Source organism: Peromyscus californicus, unplaced genomic scaffold, assembly GCF_007827085.1.
Source record: "Peromyscus californicus insignis strain IS unplaced genomic scaffold, ASM782708v3 Scaffold_3__1_contigs__length_106647218, whole genome shotgun sequence".
NCBI lineage: Eukaryota > Metazoa > Chordata > Mammalia > Rodentia > Cricetidae > Peromyscus > Peromyscus californicus.
The window spans coordinates 53,513,011-53,536,101 of record NW_026294551.1 but is presented as its reverse complement, the minus strand read 5'-3'; the positions used below and the strand labels follow the sequence as shown (position 1 = coordinate 53,536,101).

The window sequence follows — 23,091 nt, the reverse complement described above, 5'->3', positions numbered from 1 at the left end:
ATGGAAGGTTTTGGAAACAGCTGTTATTTTCTCACCAGGATTTATTTACATGTTAATTAACTAATTAATTAATTAGGTTCTTTCAAGACAGGGCTTCTTTGTACAGCCCTGGCTGTCCTGGAACTCACAATGTAGACCAGGCTGGCCTCAAACTCAGAGATCCTCCTGGCCTCTGCCTCCTGAGTGCTGGGATTAAAGATATACACCACCATTGCCCAGTTTATTTACATGTTTTAGAGCTATACAGTTTATAGTCCAAACATGTCTATTGGCTGGACAGGACCTGTCGATCTGAATCCCCAGTGCCACCCAAAAGAATCAAATGATCTTAGAAAGCAGAAATGCCGGGCATGTTGGCACATGCTTGTAACCCAACATGTATGTAGCAGAGGACCTATAAATTTGTTGGTAGCCTGGGCTGCACAGAGAAAAACCTGGTCTCAAAAATGGAAAAAAATAAAATTTCACATAAAAACAATCTAAAACGTTTTAAAAACGTTTTAAAAGACAGAACTTTCTCCCCAGCATCAAAAGTTTTTCTCAAACATTTACACAATAATTTACTCTTTTATTAAAAGTTTGGAAGTTTTTGATCACTAAAGTAATACATACTTATTTTAGAAAATACAAAATGTATAAAAAAGAAGAGTCACTCATAATTCTGCTACTGATCGGTTAACTACTGCACGCATACACTGAGCCTCAGCCCACTCATACTTCCAGTCACACACCAGCCTCAAAGAAATAATATACTTTTTAAAAATACTCGAGCAGTATTCTTAAAGGTTTCTTTACACAGTAGCTTCCTACAAATCCTCCATTTTCCCCGCTTCCTCTGATTCAGATAGAGAGGGGGCAGTTGTTACAATGAGCTGGAACGAGGGAGCAGAGCAAGGCAGGGCGAAAGGGCGGGCTCATCTCCAGATGCCTCCCCTACTCCTCACGCTGCTCGGGCCGGGATGCCCACTCTTCTTCCGTGCAGGCTTTTCCGTCTTAGGGGCTGAAGCAAGGCGTCGAGGGACGGCCTGGGAGGGGATCCGAGAATTGAGGGGAAAGAAGAAAAGCCATCATCATACACCCTCACTTCCCCACCCCACAGAGAAAGGGCCCTGCGTGAAGTGGCCCCGACCAGTGAGCACAGGGGAAGGAAGTGTGTGTGCTAGCAAGTGGGGGGGGGGGGGGGTATCAGGGCCAGGCAGGGAGTGCGGAGTGCTGAGGGGACCAGGAGACAAGAGCCCTGCTTTCCCCTGGTCCCTGCTGACTTTCCCTCACCTCTTTCCGGGGGATCTCACCCAAGCGGGAGTCTGTGTTTCTTCTGGGGACAAGCTCCCCTTGGCCGTCAGTTCTGCCACACAGATCAAGGGTGTGAGCAAAGATGTGGGGGGTAATCCCCCAATTCCACACAGATCTGTACACAAACTGAAATGCTGGCCAATTTCCTCTCTCGAGTGTGAGTCTGGGGAGAGGCTCAGATGGGAGAACACCTATCCTGCGAACAGGAGGCCCGGGGCTCAATATCCACTTACAAAGAGAACTGAGAACGGAGCTGGAGACTGTGGGAGGAGGCTCAGTGTAAGCTAACGAGTCACTCTGGACCCGACTTTCTCAAACTGCGGTACAACTAATCATGGAGGTGAAAAGGTTTCTCAACAAGGCACAACCAAATATTAACTCAAAATCAAGCCCCAAATGAGTCCAAGGTGTTTCTGGATGGTGTTGTACTGCGGGACTTCAGCCTTGGCTCGGAACACACAGCACACAAGTTTTACACTGCGCCTGCCATCACCACACAGGATCACTGCCCGAAACACCTCGGCTCTAACTGCTGCACATTGTGAGCCTCAGTGTGCGACTTACTTACTGTCCATAGGAAGTTTTCTGCTCTCACAGGAACAGCAGTTTAATTACAGAAACAAGGACTGCCTTTGGGGACGTGTGTACCCACATGCACACGCACACGTGTGAGCATGCCTGTGGAGGCAGAGGACAGACAGCCTCCAGGGCTGCTCCTCGGGAGCTGCCCACCTTAATCTTTTTTGTCTTTTTAAAACAGGGTCTCACTGTGTGGCTGGCCTCAAACTCACAGAGATCTACCTGCCTCAACATCCCAAGTGCTGGGATTAAAGGTGTGCGCCACTATACCTGGCTAATTTAGTTTTTGAGGGAGGGTCTTTTATTGGCCTGAGGCTCAATGGTTTGGCCTAGCTGGCTGCAGGCCGGTGAGCCCCAGGGTATTTCAAGTGTGTGCTACCACGCCTGGTTTTTCTGTGAGTTGGGGGTCACACTCGGCTCTTCATTGAATTGCAGGCACTTTCCCACAGGATCGGTCTCTCCAACCCTGTCATTCCTCATCATGTATCAAATCAGCATGTCTCTGGGTTGGAGTCACATGTTTGGTTTGAAATTGTTTGAGCTGATGACTTTAAGTTTCATTATAAAAAAAAAAAAAATCAAGGCGAGCATGTTCACACATGTCCCTTTAATCCCAGCACTTGGAAGGCAGAGGCAGGTAGGTCTCAGAGTTTGATGCCAGCCTTACCTATACAGTGAGTTCCAGGCTAGCCAGGGCTGCATAGTGAGATACTGTCTCAAAAATATATAATAAATAAACAAATAAGCAAATTTCCTTATGATTTACTATGAATAAATGTTTGATTGGTTTTTTTTTTTTTTTTGGTTTTTCGAGACAGGGTTTCTCTGTGTAGCTTCGCGCCTCTCCTGGAACTCACTTGGTAGCCCAGGCTGGCCTCGAACTCACAGAGATCCGCCTGGCTCTACCTCCCGAGTGCTGGGATTAAAGGCGTGCGCCACCACCGCCCGGCTATTGATTGGTTTTTTAAAAAAAAAAGTTCTCAACAATTCTCGCTCATATAAACCCTCCTCATTCTCGCTAATTGGACTCCCAGAGATCCACCCGGGGCCTAGTCATGGATCTCTGCATCCAGATCCCTCAGTAGTTGGATGAGGTTTCTAGCACAACAATTAGGGTGTTTGGCCATGGGGAAGGCTTTGCCCTGGAGGAGATGGGAATGGGGGGGGGGGGTTGGGGGGAAGGTGAGGGGGACGGGAGGGGGGAGAACAAGGGAATCCGTGGCTGATATGTAGAACTGAATTGTATTGCAAAATAAATTAAAATAAAAAAAAATATTTATTCTTAAAAAAAAAAAAAAAAAAGAAAGATTCTTGAAAACAAAAACAAAAAAAAAAAAAAAAAAGTTCCCAGGTAAAAAGGGCCACAGGTGGAAAAAGTTTTAGAAGCCCTTCACTAAATAAGCAAAACTCCTGGGACTCTGAGTTTTAAGCTTCTGGGGAGAGAAGAAAGAAAACTGAGGCACAGATACATGGGTAAGAGTTTAAGGAGAAAAATCAGCAGACATTCCTGCCAAGAGATGGGAAAATTGTGACTCTACGTTTCATCCCTCATCCCTCCGTGTGTCCCTCCACCCCGAAAAGGACAAAAGCCTGCACCCAGTGGACATACTGGGCCTGACCACCTCCTAATCCAAATTCCTCCCTTGGTTCCTCCTCTTCCCTCCCAGGCTCATACCCGCCATGTTCCAGCCTCTTCAGGTACAGCAGCAGGTCCTCGGCAGGCAGAGCGCCCCAACCCCGAGCCTGGTACAGTCGTAGCAGCTCAGACACCTCCATCAGCTGCCTTGGGGAGCTGAGCCTATCTGTACCTGAGAGACAAGCTGACACTATTATCTGAGGGCTCTTCTCCCAGTGTTCATCCCATTTCCCTAGGAATGGTCTGAAGAAAAAAGTCCCAAGAATTTCCTTTTCTTTCCCTGGCAAATCCTGGCCTGCTTACCTCTCTCTGGGGAGCCAGCGCTGAGACCACTGCCTTGTAAATGGGACGAGGGAAGCTCATGGACCCTGAAAAGACTAGATGCCATGGCCAAGGGAACTTTCGTTTTGTGGACAGGAGGTGGGAGGCGTGGCACCTGAGGTACTTCCTCCCAAGATGAGACAGCCCGAGAACCTAGCAGCAGGAGAGAGATGTAAGAATGAGCATGGGATAACAAGGTTGGGCAAAGCTCGGCTCACAGAGAGCAGCTCAGAGGCCCTGGGTTCAATCTCCAGCATAACTGGGCATGGTGGCACACACCTGTACTCTCAGTACCTGGGAAGTAAAGGCAGGGTGATCAGGTCACCTCTGACTACGTGAGATCCTGTCTCAGAAAGAAAAATGACAATCCTTTCCCTCAATAAAAATGTTCTATGTCCTGGGTACTATGTAATAAATAGTAAGAAAGTGATCACAATGTACTGTAGCATAACTGTCTGGACATTTAAATGAGTACTTTTAAGTTTAACTATATTCATTTAGCTGTTATTAATACATTGCAAAGTACCAGAAGGAACTGTTTCTAACACTACCAGGTAAAATACAAATCAATTTAGAAATGGAATCCAAATTCAAGCCAGGCACTGTGACTCACTCCTGGAGACCCAGTATTTGGGAGACCAAGAAAGGCCACCTGCTGAGTTCAACCTGATGTACACAGCAAGGCTGAGGCCAGTCTGGACTACAGAATGAGATCCTGCTATAGAAAACACACAAACAACAACACCACAAGAAACAGAATCCAAATTCAAAGAAATGTATATAAAACCTCTCTACAGAAAACTACAGTGACCTTGTTTCTAATTCAGATTTGTTTTATATATGGAGACAGGTAGTCTTTAGCAGCTAAGGGAGCAGAGTCGAGTCCTCCCTCCAAGCTTCATCCTAGATTGCCAATTCCCACCTCTTCTAGGCCCAGCCCCGATCCTCTTCAGAGCTGGGACTTACCAGACTTAGGGGGCAACAGGTCAACAGAGGGGTTTTCATTGCTCTGAGGTGCTGAGGTCTCCAGCAGCTGGGGAAATAAGACAGGATGTTCCCCTAGAAAACTGTAGAAAGAAACCTGGGGTCTGAGGCAGGGTCAATGGCCTCAGTCCCGGGAGAATTACGGACTAAGAGGGACAGAAACTAACAGCTGGGAGAGACAACTGCTCCTGAGAAGGAAGGGAAGGGCTGGGGAGACAGCTCAGTGACAGAGTGCATACTGAGCAGGCATGGGGACGGACCTGAGTTCAATTCCCAACATCCACATAAAAGCCAGGCACAACTAGGAAGGGGGGCACACGCCTTCAACCCCAGCACTGGGAGGCAGGCAGAGCTCTGAGTTTGAGGCTGGCCTGGTCTACAGAGTAAGTCACAGGTCAGCCAGCGTTACAGAGTAAGGCCTTGTCATTTTTTTTTTTTTCTTTTTCCCTAGTTTTTCTGAGACAGGGTTTCTGTGTGTAACAGTCCTGGCTGTCCTGAAACTCACTGTGTAGACCAGGCTGGCCTTGAACTCACAGAGACCCACCTGCCTCTGTCTCCCAAGTACTGGGATTAAACCACCATGCCAGGTTGAATCCATCTTTAAAAAAAAAAAAAAATTGGGTGTGGTGTGGGATGGAGCCATTTTGCACTCAGCACTTAGGAGGAAGGGAATCCGAGGGAGACAGGTGAGTCCTGGGGGCGTGCTGGCCAGTCACTCCAGCCAACCAGTAAACTCTAGGTTCAGTCAGAGACACTGTCTCAAAAAAATAGGGTTGGTATCTATAGAATAAAATAGCTGACACCGACTTCTGCCTCACACACACACACACACACACACACACACACACACACACGCACGCACGCACGCACGCACGCACGCACGCACGCACACGCACACGCATACATGCAGGCACACATACCTACACACAAAGGCAAGGAAGCCGGCCGGGCACAGTGGCAAGCCTGTGATCCCTGCACTTGGGAGGCTGAGGCAGGAGGAACAAGTGTTGGGATCAGATCCGAATTGAGAGCAAATGAGTCAGTAGATAAGAAAAATGGAGTTTTTGGTAGAATCTCTCTTACCTGCTGCAAAAAATTCTTAAGGCCCTCCAGCTGAGAAGCAGGTGGCAGCCCTGGTTTTAGGGGGCCGTCACCATCAGACCCAGGGTCTTCCTCAGGAAATGGTCGTTCTGGCCTATGGTCAGCAGTGAAGGCCTCCAGTGCAGAGAAGGGTCCATCTGTAAAAGGAGACAGGCACCTTGCACACATGTGTGTTGTGTATGGAAGAAGTCTCTCCATAAATGAACCTACCAAATACTCCCAAAGGAAAGGCACTAGTAAATACAAGAGTCGGGGCTGGAGAGATGGCTCAGTGGTTAAGAGCACTTATTGTTCTTCCAGAGGACCTGAGTCCAATTCTTAGCACCCACATGGCAGCTCCCAACTGTCTGTAATTCCAGTCTCAGGGGATCCAACACCCTCTTCTGGGCTCCACAGGCACTGCATACATGTGGTCCACAGACATATAGGCAGGCAAAACACCCAAACACACATTTTTTTAAATCTTTAAAACAAAGAAATAAATGTAGGAAGGACACCACAGCTAGGAGGAGATGACACCAGAGTTTAAAAAGCTGGAGAGGGGAGGAAGGGAGTTGTCTGGGAGATCACACAGCTGAATTTTAAGACAGAACTGCCGACAGAAGCAGAAAGTTGTGGCATTTCACTCTACACAGGTTTGCAGAGATTGCTTGCCGGGCAAACAGGAAGCACTGGCCTTGATCCCAGCACCAGACTGGGTGTGTCAGCATTGGAGAATCAGAGTTCAAGGTCATGCGTGGTTATGACAGCAATCCAAGGCAAACCCCACCTCCTTTTTTGGTGGGCTTGCAAGAAGGCTCACCAATAAAGGCACTTGCTGCCAAGCCTGGTGACCCGAGTTTGATTCCTAGAACCCACATGACAGATCAACTCCCATAACTCCACATAAATACCATGCCTATATGGTATAGGCATGCACATGCCTATACATACACAGATGCAAGAGGGTAATGTAAAAAAAAATAATAATACCGTTTCCGTGTGCAAATGCAGAGAAGGACTGCTTTACCCCCTTTGGACAGAGTCTCTCTCTGAACCTGGAGCTACAAGCCCTGCTGTTCCCTACAATGGTTTGAATGACAATGGGACCCACAGGCCCATGAGGAGTGGCACCTTTAGGAAGTGTGGCCTTGTTGGAGGAAGTGCGTCACTTGGGTGTGCTTTGAGGTCTCAGGTCTCAAGCCTGGCCCGTGTCTCATTCTCTTCCTACCTCAAAGGCCCGGACTAGAAGTGGATTCACCCACTTCAAACCAAGCAGAAAACCTCTCACAGGTGTGCCCTCCATTCCTGGACTGTAGTTCAGTTGGCCCCCGAGAAGAGCCATCCCAGGCTCCCTGTCAAAGGCTGAGGTTATCAGTGATGTCCCCACACTGGCTTTCTCATGGGTGCTAAGGTCTGACTCAGGCCCCGGTGCTCATACAGCGAGCTCTTACTCCAGCCAGGCCAGCTCTTTCCTGTGTACTGGGGACTGAACCTAGCACCTCGAATGAGAGGCAAGCAAGCAAGCTGCCACTGAGTTACAGCTGCAGACATGGCCTTGAACTCTTGACCCTCCTGCCTCCACCTTCCAAGTGCTGGGACTACAGGCATGAGCCACTACTCCTGGATCTACTCTTTTTTTTTTTTTTTTTGATAGGGTTTCATTTATCCCAGGCTGGCTTCAAATTCACTCTGTATTTATAGATGCTTCAGTGGTTAAGAGCATTTGTTGCTCTTAAATAGGACCTGGGTTCAGTTCCCAGTACTGGCATGATGGCTAACAACCATCTGTAACTCCAGGTTCAGGGAATCTGATGCCCTCTTCTGGTTTCCATAGGCACTAGACATGCATGTGGTGCATATACATACATGTAGGCAAAACACTCATACACATAAAATATAAAAATAATCCTAAAACCACCTCACTATATAGCTGAGGATGGCCTTGAACTTCTGACCTTTTTGTCTCCACCCAGTGAGTGCAGGTATATGCCACCAGGTCATTGATGCGGTGCTGAGGGTTGAACCCAGGGTTCCACACATGCTCGGCAAGCACTCTGTTGACAACTAAGCTACAAACCTCAGCCCAGTCTCCACTCTAAATCCACACTGGATCGAGATGTTTGAACTACAAAGAAAGTCAACCATCAACAGGTAGGTACCATCCATCACTTGGAGTCTTTAAACTGGACCTATGGAACTATTCAGTGTCAAGAGCCTAGGCTAGAGTTAGTGTCATGACTGGTCAAGGCCACAAATCAGCCAAGGTTATAAGGAACTAGAACCACGAGTGTGAGAGAGTGAGAGGGAATGGTAGTCTTTTAGAGAGCAGCAAGGGTGTAGAGCGAGGCAGTCAGGAGAAGGGCGTTCCTAGAGAGAGGTAACACCGCCACTGTTCCTGACGTCACCCGCTTTGGACTCCAGTTCTCAGGAAGTCCATGTACTTCTGTGATCTCCTCTTCCCTTTACTGAATGAGTTTCATGATGGAAAGACATCAGCAGGAAGCTAGGTAAGGAAGCCATTCATGCACGTACGGAGAACACCAGCGGCTTCTGGCCTGGGTTACCTGAGGGTGGAGCCACGTCAGGTTTGGGCTCCAGGGGCTGGAAGGAGCTCTGGTTCTGGAAAGGGGGTCCCAGCAGGAGGCTAAGGTCCGGGGAGGGGCTACAGAGGACAGCAGGTGCTCCAGGCAGATCATCCCTCACTTCTCGGCTTTGCTGCAGCACAGGCTTCAGGGCCACGGCCACGGGAGGCATGGCCCAGACCCTCCTCTCCCCCTTCTCTGGCTCCAGAGGCCCAGGGCTAGAGGGCTCAGCAGGAGGGGCCTGGCCAGGAGAGAGAAAGCAAGCAAGCTCACAGCCGGGGGCCTCAAACACAAGTCTGAGTACAGGCATTTGAATATGATTACAAGCTACCCCAATTCCCTTCAAGGAGACTGGGTGGCATCGAATTTCCATCAGAGTTAAAACTGAGTATTTTTCATATTACAACTCTATTTCCAGAAATTTTATAGATAACTTATACAATTACATGCATTTTAATATTTATTGTAACACTATAGATATAAAATATAGAAAACTGTTTCTGTAGCCAGGAATATGCGCTTGGTTACATACAAAGTTATACTGCGTAGGCAGAGGGTGGCATCTGGTGGAGGGGTTGAGGAGGAGGAGAGATGTTCAAGACCCCAGTTCACGGCTGCCTCTGGGGAAGGAAGGGACCTGGACATAGAGAGCTGGGTCCTGGGACAGGATGGATGTTCCTTTTTACTGTACACTTTTTTTATTTCAGCAGCTTAGACTTTTTTGTTTGCTTTGACCACATACATGTTACTAACTAGCCAATATCACATGTGACATTCTAGCCAATAATCACACCGTAAACAAAAGGAGGAGATGCCAACTGAAGAAAGACTAGGAGGAAGGGCCCTGCTTTAGTCGAGGGTGGGACTCAGCAACAACGGGGGTGTGTGTGTGTGCGTGTGTGTGTGTGTGTGTGTGTGTGTGTGTGTGCGCCCCAGAGGTCACACTTGAGTGTAGTTCTCAAGTTGTCACTTTGGTTGTTGTTGCTGGTTTTTTTTATTTGTTTTGTTTTGCTTTTCCTTTGAGACAGGACCTCAGTAGCCCAGGCTTATCCTGAATTCACTTTAAAGCTGAGGATAACTTTGAGTGTCTGACCTTCTGCCTCCACAAGCATTCGTGCCCAGCTATTTTTTTTTTAACGTGGGTTTTAGGGGATGAAATCAGATCCTCAAGCTTGTAAAGCAAGCACCTTACTGACAGTTATCTCCCTAGCCCTAGCAACAATTTACTGTCGTAATTAATTCAGCCATTGTTCCACCAAACTGGTATCACATATTCATTCATTCATTCATTCATTCATGTCTTAGAGTACTGGAATCACAGAGCTATGCCCAATGGGCAGGGGCCAGTATGGTGAGCTATGGCCATGGAAAACGGTTTATTTCGGCAGAACAGCTGTTCTCTGGGGCAATGCCTACCTGGAGGTTGGGAGGCAGGAGCGTGGTACTGAGCAGCTGGTTGACCTCATCCCAGTGGGCCTGCAGCATGGCCTGCAGCCTTTCTACCAGCTCTACCCGCTGCTCCTCCAGCTGCTGGGTGCCACTCTTCAGGTCCCGCACTCGAGCTTGCTCCCTTGCCAGTCTGAAGAAAAGAGAGTAACCTGTCTGCTGCAGAAGCCAGAGGCCCAGAGCTAGGACCCCCACAAAGGCCGGGTGTGGCAGTACAGATGGGACACTCCAGTGCTGGGTGATCCCTAGACCCCAGGGCTCAGAGGCTAGACAGTCCAGCCAAACTGGTGAGCTCCAAGTTCAGTGGCTCAAAAAATAAGGTGAAGGAGACATCTGACATTGACCTCTGGCCCACGCATCACCCAAAGGAACAAATCCGTACTCCCCCATACACACACATTAAAGAGGGGACTCAGGGGTTTTAAGGGAACAGAGGCTGAGAAGTAATGAAGGACTGAGATACACTGGAGGAGGCCCGATCTTCGGAGAGGCCGCTCTTTGCCATCCCAGTCTGGGCTCTTCCCACTGAAAGAGGAACCCAGGCCGGTACCTGAGTTCGTAGTCCTGAAGCACCTGCTGCTGCCGCTCCTCCCGGTCGGCCATCTCCACCTTGAACTGAGCCAGCTGGGTGGCCAGTTCCTGTTGGTGCTGCCCACTGAGTTCCTGCAGCTGCTTCCTAGAAGACCCCGTGAGAGAGAGACAGACTACAGACAGGTGATACCACCAGGGGGCTGGAGGGCTGGCTCAGTGTTTAAGAGTGTGCCATGTGCTGCTCTTGCAGAGGACCTAAGTTCGGTTCCTAGCACCCACATTGGGCAGCTAACAACTGCTTGTAACTCTAGCTCCATGGATCCAAGTCCCTGTCTGGCCTCCACAGGTGTCTGTACTCACCTGCACATACCTAAACACAGTCACGTGTCTACATGCAATTAAAAATAGTCGTTTTTAAACAAAAAGATGTGATCAGTGAGAGCGAGGCAGACTGTGTGTAAGTAAGGGGAGATGTGGGAAGCCAGACCAACCCAAGACTTTCTCAAAAGGCCCAGGAAGAGGACAAAGGGAACTTTAGTTCTGTGTCCTTGTCTCGAAGTGGACTTGGCGAGACCAGTCTAGGGCTGGAGCCAGTGTCTCCTCAGAGTCAAGGTTGTGGTTTCTGGGGACCCGACTTTTCCCCCTGAGCTGTGCAGTCCCTAGGCAGCTGTGTCTGAGGGATCCCGTGTTTTCTTTGCCAATATTGTCTGACTTAACTCAATGCTGACCTTGACCACCCCCCCCAGCCCCCCACAAATAGTATATAAGACACTTTTGTGTGTGTGTGTGTGAGACATGGTTTCTCTGTGTAGCACCAGCTGTCCTGGAACTTGCTCTGTAGACCAGGCTGGCCTCAAACTCAGAGATCCGCCTGCCTCTGCCTCCCGAGTGCTGAGATTAAAGGCATGCGCCACCACTCAGCGATGCTATACTTCTTAGACTTGCTTGGCATACGTCATCAGATTAGGCAAGACCCGCTGGTCCTAGCTATCAATTTCGTCTTCTTCATTTCTCACCCCTGGTCTTCCCACTCGACACTTCACCTTTAGGGACCCTTACTCCTGTGGGTTCAGGTTAGGGAGACAGACAGCTGCAATCACCTGGCCTAGCCACATCACAGGGACAAATAACAACTACGCTGACGCCACAGAATGGCTTCCCCAGATGCAAAGACTGCAGTGGGATTTATCAATAGATTAGCTGATCAGCTTGGTTTGGTCTGGTTTGTTTGAGACAGAATCTCACTAGATAGCAGAGACTCATCACAAACTTGCAATCCTCCTGCCTCAGCCACCCAAGATGGGATTACAGGACTATAATCCATGTTCACTTGAAAATGACATAATGGAAGCATTTCCACCAAGCGTGGTGGCCCATGCCTTTAATCCCAGCACTCAGGAGGCAGAGAAGCAGATCTCTGTGAGTTCGAGGCCAGTCTGGTCTACATAGTGAGATCCTGTCTCAAAAAAGAAAAAGAAAAAACCCAAACAGACAAAAAAGAAGCCTTCCAGAAAACATGGATGAGGGATGGGGTGAGAGAAGGCTGGGACAGGAAGGAGGCTCCTCACACACAGCAGCTGTGATCACACTTAGCACAGCATGGTCCTGCCCTTCAGTGGCGGCTAAAGGCTATGCCTTATGGGGGAGAAATCTCGGTGTCTCTCCATAAGCACTTCCTGGAACTCCCCCAGGAGGGACTAAGATCTTAGCAGATGGGGCTCACGTGGAAGAGGGGAAGGCTCTGAGCACATGGGCAGGGAGCTAATGACAGTTGCTGCTGCCAGAGAAACACTATCTGTGAGTCCCCAGTACCTGTGGTGGTCCCTCAGGGAGGCGGCCTGCCGCAAGCTGCTCTCTTGAGCTTCCGCCAGGCGCTCGGTCACCCGCTGCTCCAGCTGCACAGCCAGGTCGGACTCCATCTGGATCCGCTGGCTCTCGTACCGGGCCTGGGAGTGAAGGAAGAGGGGACTGGCTGGCCGCTCAGTTCTCTTTGAGCTCAGTCTTCTAAGTGGTGGGAAATGTAAACAGAACCACCAACGCTTCATCCACGGTAAGGACGAAGAACAAGAAATCTGCCTCAGAGAGCGACACAGGTTCCCTTTCTTTATTGAACTGTGAGACACATCATAAAGGAGCACAAAAGTAAAAATGGCTTTGGATAGAAAAAATAGGATATATTAACCCAAGGTAATGTTAGAGCATAATACATGTGTTACCTCTACCTGAAGCCAGGAGGTATTCAGTCAGTCGGTCAGTCAGTCATCTACAACTGCTGTTTGCATTTTCTCGCCTCACGCTCCCCTTGCTCACGGGCATCTGATGGCTACTTCACTTGCAAAGAGCTCAGCTCCAATCCCACAGTGGCTATCTCTCCATTTATGTCTTTTATGATGTCACTGTAACTCCTGACCCCCGGGCCAAAGCTCTGTCTAGAGGATTTTCTCTGCAGGACCTCTCTGCTCTCATTCTGAGTTTGGGCTGACGGCTCTGTCTAGAGGATTTTCTCTGCAGGACCTCTCTGCTCTCATTCTGAGTTGGGCTGATGGCTCTGCCTCCAACTGGCCTTCAGTCCCACCCTTCCTTCTCTTTTCTACTGTCTGTGACATTCCGGCCAGATTATTCTAAGCGCATATAATAAGCTTTTCCCTCTAGGCACGGTTTTACTACATTTCTTAATTCCCAAATCTTTCATTTACTTGACCTTTTTTCCAAGTTTTAAGCCCACATACCCAAGCCAGGTGTGGTGGATCATGCCTGAACTCCAGCACTTGGTATCGGAGGCAGCAGGATAAGGCCAGCCAACCTCCACGTATCAAGACCTTGTCTAAAAAAATAAAAATAAAACAAACCCCCCACGTGCCCCCAAACTTCCTAGCTGCTTCTGTGCACACTAGATTCCCCGCCTCAGTGCACCGCTCCCTGCGGGAGCACCTGAGCTATGGGGGCCCCGGAGGGTCATTCTTGTCTCCTCTTGTTTACTGCCTCTGACTGGTCACTTAATTCTATTTTTAATTTGCTCTCAGAAACTCATGACTGGCCCTTAGCACCCATTTTACACATTAAAACAGGCCCACAATGGTCAGAACCAAGAGTCCTCCCGTGTCAGGGCTCTTTGAAATCGGGTTTCCTCACGACTGAAACACAGTTCTCTCCACCGTTTCAGGGATCAGCAAACTCAGTTAGTCCCCCCACTGCCTGCTTTTTGGTTTGGTTTGGTTTGGTTTGGTTTTTCAAGACAGGGTTTCTCTGTGTAGTTTTTTTGGTGCCTTTCCTGGATCTCCCTCTGTAGACCAGGCTGGCCTCGAACTCACAGAGATCCATCCACCTGGCTTTTTGGCTGATGTTTTAACCAGTACTGGGGATTGAACCCAGGGCCTCACACATGCTGAGTATGTGCTCTATCACTGAGCTATATCCTAGTCTACATTTTACATCTGGAGACAGGATTTCCCTAAGTTAACTAGGCCATCCTTGAATTCACATTCACTCTGCAACCCAGGCTGGGCTAGAACTTGAGATCCTTCTGCCTCAGCCTTCCAAGTAGCTGGAATTACTGAAAAATGTTTTTCAATCTAACTGTATCTGACAATGTTTGGTACTATTCTGTGCCAGGTTCTGAGCTATTCCAGGAATTCCCCAACGCAGAGGTGTTAGTAGAAGTTCCTAGAGCAGTGACAACTGGGCCGTTAGACGGCCCAGCAGATACCAATACAGGCACACAACCCCGATAACCTGGGTTCAATCCCGAAGACTCACGTGGAAGGAAAACGCTGTTCTCTGACCTCTACACACATGTCATGGAACATATTCACCGCCCCCCACACACACATACATACACATATACCACATGTATAATGATAAGTAAAATTTTTAAACAATAAATAAAGTGGGGGCTAGAGAGATGGTTCAGCAGTTTAGGGGACCAGGGTCAATTCCCAGCACCCACACAGTAGCTCACAGCTGTCTGTAACTCCAGTTCCAGGGCTTCTAACATCCTCCCTAGACATACATGCAGGCAAAACACCAATGAACGTAAGATAGAAATAAAGTATGTATTTTTAAAAAGATAAATAACAATACAAAGCAGACCACTATCAATTGGAGTCAGGTCTCACAGAAGCCTTCAACTGCTCAGTCAGTGCACGCGGTGAGTGGGTACCTACGGTCTCTTTAAGAGCAGTGGAAGGGGAGGCTGCGGTCGGGATGTACTGCATGAGAACAGTGTAAGGTATCTCAGATTTAAACCAATGTAGTCTAAAAGTAACAGCAAGCCAGCCCACATTGTGAGGAAACGGGAGTTTAAGACAGACTAGTACCAAATTAACCAGTGGTAAGTCCCAAATACCTGAGATGGGCAAGTCCTCCACAGTTCCCAAGAAGTCACTGTGTGTGCTCAGACCTGCCTTCTCAAGCACAGAAAACCCCTAAGAACCTTCCCCTGCTCACCTGGACCAAGCTCATCTCCAACTGCTGCGCGTCTCTCTCTCTCCGGACTGTGTCCAGCTCCCCTTCCAGCCGCCGCACCTCAGACTGCAGCAGTACCAACTGCTGCTGGGCCTCCCGGGCTGCCTGGGCCTCCCTCTGGCTGGTCCCCTAAGAAGGAATATCCGCTCTCGTGCATGCCTCACCTCCTAAGTCCTGGTCACTGATTCCAAGTCTCACCCCATCTCCGCCTCCTCCCACTTGTCCTGTCTCCCCCTCTCTGTTGAATGTCACTCTCTGGCCTGCCACGTATCTGTCGCCCCCAGACCTTCACACTGGTTCTCAACTCCTGACTTCCACGAATAAATTCATCATTCTCCATCCCTGTTCCCCAGTAACCTCCAGATTCGGGCATCTCATCCTAGTCAGTAATTTGTTGCCAGCGTACGCTTCCATTTCCCAGCCCTCCCTTCCAACCGCCACTCTACCTTCTCTCTTTCCAGCTGAGCCCGGCTTTCCTCTCGCAGAGTCTGAAGGTGTTCCTTCAGCTGGAGCTCCTGCTGGCTCCAGGCCTGCCTTTCTTCTTCTAGAGCGCCTTGAAGGGCCTCCAGCTTGCGGTGCTCACTGAGCTGCCCGGCCCTAGCCTCCTCCCGCTCTTGCTGGAGGGCCCGGCACTGCTGCTGCTCCACCTCCAACCTCAGAGTCAGCGCTTGCCTCTCTTCTTCCTAACGCCCCAGGAGAAAGCCGGCTTCTTGAGTACGCCCTCCAGAGACCGGCAAACCCCCGACACTGTGTGAGTGCGGAGAGTCACGGTCACTGAAAACACAGCAGCTGACGAGCTCACAGGCTGTAACGCAGCGGGTAAGCACTCCACCCACTGCTCCACAGAGGGAAAGCACGCCTGGTACCGTGAACCCAGCGGAAGCCCAAGGCTTGACAGTTAGAGGTCCTGGGGGTGGGGGTTGGAGAGATGGCTTAGTGGCTAAGAGCATCGGCCGCTCTTCCAGAGGATCCAGGTTCAGTCACCAGGATCCACATGGTGGCTCACAACTGTCTTTAACTCCAATTCCAGGGGTTCTGAAGCCTTCTCCTGGCCTCTCTGAGTACCAGGCATGCACATGGTACACAGACATACATGCAGACAAAACAACCATACACATAAAATAAAAATTTAAAATTCATGTTTAAACATGTTTGTGGTGTTCTCAACCTTGGCCAGAGAGGGTTCATTCTGCTATGGGTAGCACTTAATTTGGAAACTCAGAATTGGTGACAGTATTGCAAATCAGTGACTATTGAGTGTGGAGCTCTAAAAGGGGGCATCTACGCCTATGTCAACCCTCCCAAGGCTCAGGAATGTCATGCAGAGGGGTAGGGAGGAGTGCTGTGAGAAAATGGACATGACAGGGCAATTGCACTCATGAACAGCGCTATGGTGACTGCATGAAATCTGCGTGTGATCAAGCCAACAAGATCAGTCATCAGCTGAAAAGGTTGTACCAACTAAGTGGGTCACCCCCAAAGAAAAGGAGACATATGAAGGCCTTCTGGGGGAGTGGAAGGATTTGGGGTACAATTTATCAAGACACATTGTTTATATGTACAAGATCAGTAAAGAATAAATAAAAGATATTCTATTTTAAAAGCAGGTATACCTTGCCTCCTTGCCAAGTGAGGGTGCTACAAGAAGCCACCTGCCTGCAAGCCAGAAGCAACCCACCCAGCACACTGCTCCTGCCTTGGAGCCTTCCGAACGTGAGAGACTTACACAGCCCTGCAGTGCGAGGCTTCTTCATACTAAGAGACTGAGTACCCTAACATAGGCTGTGGAAGGGGAGGTGGGAGACCTCGTGGTGCTTTTAAATACAAGGTCAAGTGAAGATGTAACATACTGAGGGCTGTGAATACGTGATAGAAACACCCTGCTTCTTATCAAATCTTCAATACAATTTTAATTTTTTTTCCAAGACAAAGAGAGTCTTATTATATAGCTCTGGCTGTCCTGAAACTATGTAGACCAGGCTGGCCTTGAACCCACAGAGATCTGCCTTCCTCTGCCTCGCAAGTGCTGGGATTAAAGGTATGTGCCACTATGCCTGGCTGACAATTTTTTAAATAAAAATAATAAATATATAAAACTTTCCCAGAGTTAGGCAGATCTGGATTCAAATCTCAGCCTGAATCCTACTTTTCATATTTGTTTATTATGTGGTTTCTGAGTCAGAGTCTGGCTCTATAGCCCAGGCTGAGTTTGAACTCATGATCCTCTTGCCTTAGCTTCCGATGTTGTGATTACAGGGGCATGCCACCATGCCCAATATTCTGCGTGTCTTAGACACACATCATTATCTGTAAAAGGAAGATAATCACATTGCTTGCCTCGTGAGGTTGAAAGTAAAAGCAGTGTATATAAAGCACTTAGCAGTGTCTGGCACCTAGCAAGTACTTAACAAACAGCTATCACCATCATCATCCAAAGGAAAAAAATCCAGCCTCCTCAGGAGCACTGTCAGATGGAGTTAAGACCACAAATATCAAATGCATGTAGCAAGTATGTGTCATGAAAGCAACAAGTTCCAAGCCTGGCTACTAAACTCACGTAGGTATCCACGCAATAATCACTTCAGCTCTAAGAATCCCGAATGAGTTCCATCCTACACTGCTTTAGGCTATATAACCTAGACCAGAGTTCCCACACCTGACTGAACAAAATCACCTAGGAAATTTTGGAACCCACAATATAGCTGTTGAATCAAAACCTCTATCGTTAAGAGACTGAGGGTGTAGTTCAGTGGGAGAACTCTTGTCTAGACATGTAAGGCTCTAAGATTCCAGGGTCCTCTGGCTTTTACAAGTGGGGGAAGGGTTCTAGGAAAAACGTGTGTGTGTGTGTGTGTGTGTGTGTGTGTGTGTGTGTGTGTGTGTGTGTGTGTGTGTGTTTGGAGATGGAGTCTCATTATGTAGTCCTGGCTGGCCTGGAATTCTCTATGTAGGCCAGGCTGGCATCAGACTCACAGAGATCCACCTGCCTCTGTCTACCTCCAGAGTGCTGAGATTAAAGGCCTGCACCACCACACCCAGCTCCTCAGATAAGTTTAAGGATAATTCAAGGATATAATTTTCAGCCTCAAATTGACCTGGCAGCAGGCTGCTTTCAGTAGACTAACAGATATTAGCAGAACTAACGTTCTAAGGATGCACTTGAGGAGCACCACCCTAGTATCACTCAAATTAGACACTCTTCCAGATCATCCAGACAACCCACAGGTCTCTAGACACGATTAACTAGTCCACTGCAATCACCTGGCCCGCCTTCTTACCAATGCCTCTCTTTCCCTCTGCTGTAGTCTGGTACTCTCCTGCTCACGATTTAGGGCTTCCATGGCCTCAGAAAGGCTTTGTTCCAGGCGGGTTACTGTCTTTCGTGAGAGAAAACAGAACAGTGAACATGGGAAAAATGCCTCCACTTCAGGAATAATAAGCAATGTCAACTTGAAGCCTCAGTGTTAACTAACTGACCTCCGGCACCAGAGAAGACGGTGTGAGGAAGGGAAAACTGGGAAGCCACCACTCATATAAATCGGACAGCAGATATAGGAACAGTAGAGGAAAGGGGGGGAGGGGTAAGAACGGCAGTTACAAGCCAGAGGCCGGTCTTTTGGGAACCCTAATACCAAAGCCCTTTCTTCCCACCTAGACATCTATGCACCAAGTCACCCACCTCCTGCTGCTTGCTTCTGGTGAGCTCTGCGGCCTGGCGCTCCTCTTGAAGTCCACGCAGCACCTCTGTCCGCTCAGCCTCATGCCGATTCCAGCCCTCTACCACTCGAGCCAGGGTCTCAAGAAAGGCAAGTAAAATGGAATTTCAAACTTGCCTTTTGCCCTCTTTTCTACAAGTCATTAGCCACATGCTTCTCCCAGGTCAGAAACCCTGCCCACCTTGTCCTGCTGTTAGCACACACACAATGGTTAAGCAAAGTCTGACGGTTCATGCCTGTAATCTCAGCACCTGGGAGGCTGAGGAGGGAGGCCACCAAAAGCTCAAAGGAAGACTATATAACGAGATCCTATCACCTCCTCACTCACCCCTCCACAGTGCCCTCCATGGGAGACCACCGACGCTGGCTACCCCGTCACCTTATCCAGTTGTTCGATCATGATATCTTTCTTGCGGTCAGCAGCCACAGCCACAGCTAACTGTTGTTGCAACTCCAGCACCCGGGTCTGCAGGCTCTGAATGTGGCGCTCACAATGCTGGAAAGAGACATGAGGCCTGGAGGTGCTGCTCATGCTTATTCAGAACACAGCACCAGACAGTTCGGCAACCTCAGGGAGAAACGGGCTAGAGACAGGAAGCTTGGGTCCCCAAAACAGAACCGTTTGAAAAGAAAGACTCAGGGATTCTGGAGCAGGAACCTTAAGACCCAAGACCACCAAACACTTTTTTCTACTAGCTCAGGAGGTAGTCGTCAGCTTCCAAGCTCTTCCCATTCCTACTTCCCATAAACCATTTGGCAGAAGTGCAGCAGAGCAGCGGCCTACACTGTAAAGTGTGGGACGTTACTCCTACTCTAAAGAGCGCACTCATCACAAAGCAGAAAGCCCTTCATTCATGCCCAGCATTTAAAATGATGGGGAGAGCTCCAAAGTTGACAACCAGTGATTCTGCCGTTCTTCATTCTTGTTCCTCTCTCTGTTCCCCCGCACCCCCACCCAGACATTAAGGCTGACAGTCACGGAGGAAAAGATCATCATATCACCCATAGCTCTAGGGCTCTGTGCAAGCCAATGAAGTTCTTGTCCATTCAACAAACATGGAATGATTTTTCTGTGTTAGGTGTATTCTAGACCTTAGCCAGTGCTGAATAGGACACAGTACTGAACTTTGAAGAGCTTGGATTTTAGGGGAAAAACAAAGAAGATGTGTGTCAGTGATAAGCTGATGGAGAGGATCAGGGATCTGATGATTCTCTGCAGGGAAGGTGGTACACAGCACACACATCACTGAGGGCCTTTCTGAAGACAGCCTAGGCACAGACCCAGCCTTCAGCCTTATACACTCTCAGCCCCACTTTTCCACCCAAGGCTCCTAATTCCTAATCTTGCCACCTTCAGAAGAAAGCCTTTGCCTCTCACCTTGCGGCGGGTAAATTCTGAGTCCAGTGCATCTCTCAGCCCCTGAAAATCTGGGGGGTTGGTGGGGGGCCCTGGCCGAAGGCTGGTATATCGAGGAAACAAGTCTTCCAGTGCCTGGGCTGAACTGGATGGAGACAGGTCTTGCAGAGGTCGGGTGCTGAGCAAACCAGATAGAGAACGTCAAAATTGGGAAAACCTTTGAGCCCCACTGATCCTACGGTGGTATTTTATGCATCAGAAAACCAAGACTAGCATGGGCAAGAGACTTGCCCAAAGTCAGAAAGCTAAAGCTAAGGAGAGACATTGACAGCACAGAGGCCTGGGATTGACCCCTGACGTTCCTTCCTCCATATCACAGCCCCTAAAACGAGGTCTAATAACAGCAGAAACAAGCACATTCTTCAAGGGGAAGAGGGTCTAAGGACAGAGAGAGCCAAGTGCTGGACAGCTACTGTCCAGGTTCCAGAAGGAAGAGACAGAAAAAGATGAAAACTCATGACAAGCTTCTGAGATACCTCGGAAGTAAATAAGCGATGACAGGGGATGAGGGAGGGGAACAGAAGTGGGTGGGTGGGTCACAAGAACTCCCTCCAAGGAGCACCTCCAAGGAGCACTCACTTGAGCAAGGTTGCTGTGCTGTCGCTGTCAAAGGAGTCCTCTTCCCGTCTCTCTGAGCCAGTTCCTGGAATGAGGGGATCCCCTGCTTGCAGCCCAAGAGACCCCAAAGTAAGGATCAAGTAGGAACAGGAACAGAGGCCATTTGAAGGAAAGTGGGCCTCCACTCCCCAAACCTCTTCCCAGAGAATGGTGCTTTTTCTTCTCAAGTCTCGCCTCAGAGGTCTACGTTCTTGCTTCCCATCTCCTGTCCTGTCCTTACACCTCAGCTTTCCCCTAGAGCTCTAAGGAAGGGCCGACTTACGATAGGCAGTGTCACGTGAGGTGTGGAGCATGGTCTGGAGCTGACCCCGAACACTTTCCATCTCAAAGATATGTTGAGACCCATCCTGGGGGGGGGGGGGGACGACACACAAAAACAAAGACCACAGAAGTCACATTTAACCTGTATAATCTATAGTCTACATACTGCCAAGGTAGAATTTTCAAATAGGCCTTAGATATTTGAGGAAAGCAGTTAGGCCCAACAAAAAAAAGATCTTAACCTTGAACCCCAAACCCAAATGTCTACAGAAGCCAGAAAGGAGAGTGCGTGAATGAAACAGCAGGTATAAAAGTAGGCTGGGGGGGACTGCCGTCAACTGTGGAGCAAATGCCTGTCTGCAGCCTGGCGCAGCTTACCTACTGGATTCCACACTCTGGAAGACCTAACCTATCTGCAGATTAGTGGGGCCTTTTTCCAGTAGGACAACTACCTTCTCTAGAACATGCATTTTTTTGTTTGATTTTGATTTTGTTTTTTTTTTTCGAGACAGGGTTTCTCCATGTAGTTTTGGTGCCTGTTCTGGAACTCGATATGTAGACCAGGGCTGGCCTCGAACTCACAGAGATCCGCCTGGTTCTGCTTCTGGAGTGCTGGGATTAAAGGCGTGCGCCACCACCACCACCACCACCACCACCACCACCACCACCCAGCTTAGAACATGCACTTTTAAAGACTTGTGTGCCACACAATCAAAATTTTGAGCTGAAAGGACCTTTACATAATTTGCCTCTTGTCTTAAGTTGCCCCAGTTCTGACCTGAGTCCAAGAAACCTAATCCCTACTTCCAGGTAACCAATCCACTCTACCGTGCAGATGTCTGACCATGCAAAAACAAAACCCTAGGAACCATCACAATTTCCCAAATTATGTTCTTCCATGCCATTCCTTCACACACTTCTACGGGACGAAAGCATGAAAACCTGTGTACTTAAGAGGTAATTTAAATCTAATAATAGATTCAAGCTGCAGCAAAGCTAACCCGAAAGCCCACGAGCCTAATGCTTCCTAATACCCAAAAGGTCTCCAAGACACGCCTCTCTCACCTTTTTCTTCAAGTTGTTCTCCAGTCCAACTGACAAGCTTCGGCTAAGTTCTTGAGCCAAGCTGTCTAAACCCTCATTAGGAGGTGAGGAGGCAGAAGCTAAAAACAGCTGGGCGCGGGCTGTCGCCTCGGCCTGCCGGCTGAGATGCAAAGAAGTATAGAGCTGGGAGGTGACCTCGGAGGACACCTGGTTCAACCCAGGAGGCTCTGATGAGTCGCTCAGGAGGTCCTCTGACCGGAGAGGTGAACTGGGGCTGGTGGCTGCTGTAGCCATGTGCAGGGAAGAGACAAGCGGACACAGCAGAACACTGGGAACTCGTGGCTCAACTTGTGGATAAGTTCACCGAGAAAGGAAGATTTGTAAGAAGGGAGGAAGAAGGCTGGATCCTCAGTAAATACGGATATCAGGGCGTTCTGGTTAGAGTAGTGTCCACTCGCTCCAGGGGGCATGGAGAGGGAGACATTCCTTCTCCTGGAAACCGCGTAAAGCGGATTTCGAGGTAATGGACAGAAGACCTGCAGAACAACGGGACCGCTAAAGTTCCTTCCTATCTGGAGCGCTGGAGGCGGCAGATCAGCTTCGGCACCGGCTAACTGGATAACTTTTTTTCACACTCAAAACATGCAAACAAACCCCACACCAAAGCGGGCCCAATGTCTGTCCCTCCAACTGGTGTTAGTGCAGAAATAGGTAAGACTTCATCGCCACAACGCCACGCTCCCGCCCCTACTTCACCGGTGCCACCCAGAGTCGACTCGCTTGGATTTCCCCTCCAATCCTTCCTGGTAAGGACCACAGGAGGTCCGCCAGAATTCTTCCCTGCTTCACCCTAAGAGCATGCCCCCCCACCCCACCTCGCACGACCCGCCTGGGATCCTCTACCGCGACCACCGGGTTCTGACTACTCTGAGCATGTCGGCCCCTAGTTTGCCAAGACGAAGAGGACTGTCCCCCTACCCCATAACCTGGACAGAGGAAAACCAAAGACCACCCCTTCCCAGCGCGGTACTCCGCTCTCAAAACCGTTGGCAACCTCCCGCCCACCGCCTCCAGCCCCGCCTCCCACGAATTACGTCACCCTCCCGCGAGGCCACG

At 49.2% G+C, this 23,091-nt stretch overlaps 1 protein-coding gene across 4 annotated transcripts; it reads right to left on the bottom strand.

The window, feature by feature from the left end:
• Positions 1-547: 547 nt before the first annotated feature.
• Positions 548-23,044, bottom strand: Cntrob (centrobin, centriole duplication and spindle assembly protein). Of its 4 annotated transcripts, none has more exons than XM_052756706.1 (19): positions 21,997-23,044; positions 20,933-21,017; positions 20,632-20,716; positions 20,014-20,170; positions 19,015-19,131; positions 18,599-18,715; positions 18,198-18,296; positions 15,366-15,602; positions 14,902-15,048; positions 12,268-12,401; positions 10,475-10,600; positions 9,895-10,057; positions 8,461-8,719; positions 5,897-6,051; positions 4,796-4,862; positions 3,812-3,982; positions 3,548-3,680; positions 1,273-1,345; positions 548-1,025 (listed from the first exon to the last, which is right to left on the bottom strand). In XM_052756706.1, the coding sequence occupies exons 1-19, from the start codon at positions 22,267-22,269 to the stop codon at positions 915-917; spliced, it is 2,709 nt and encodes a 902-aa protein (XP_052612666.1). In that variant the 5' UTR covers positions 22,270-23,044; the 3' UTR covers positions 548-914. The 4 variants fall into 4 exon arrangements, with proteins under 4 accessions (XP_052612666.1, XP_052612667.1, XP_052612668.1 ...); XM_052756707.1 differs by having other exon boundaries at positions 20,632-20,713; XM_052756708.1 differs by having other exon boundaries at positions 20,632-20,695.
• Between the last annotated feature and the right edge of the window lie 47 nt (positions 23,045-23,091).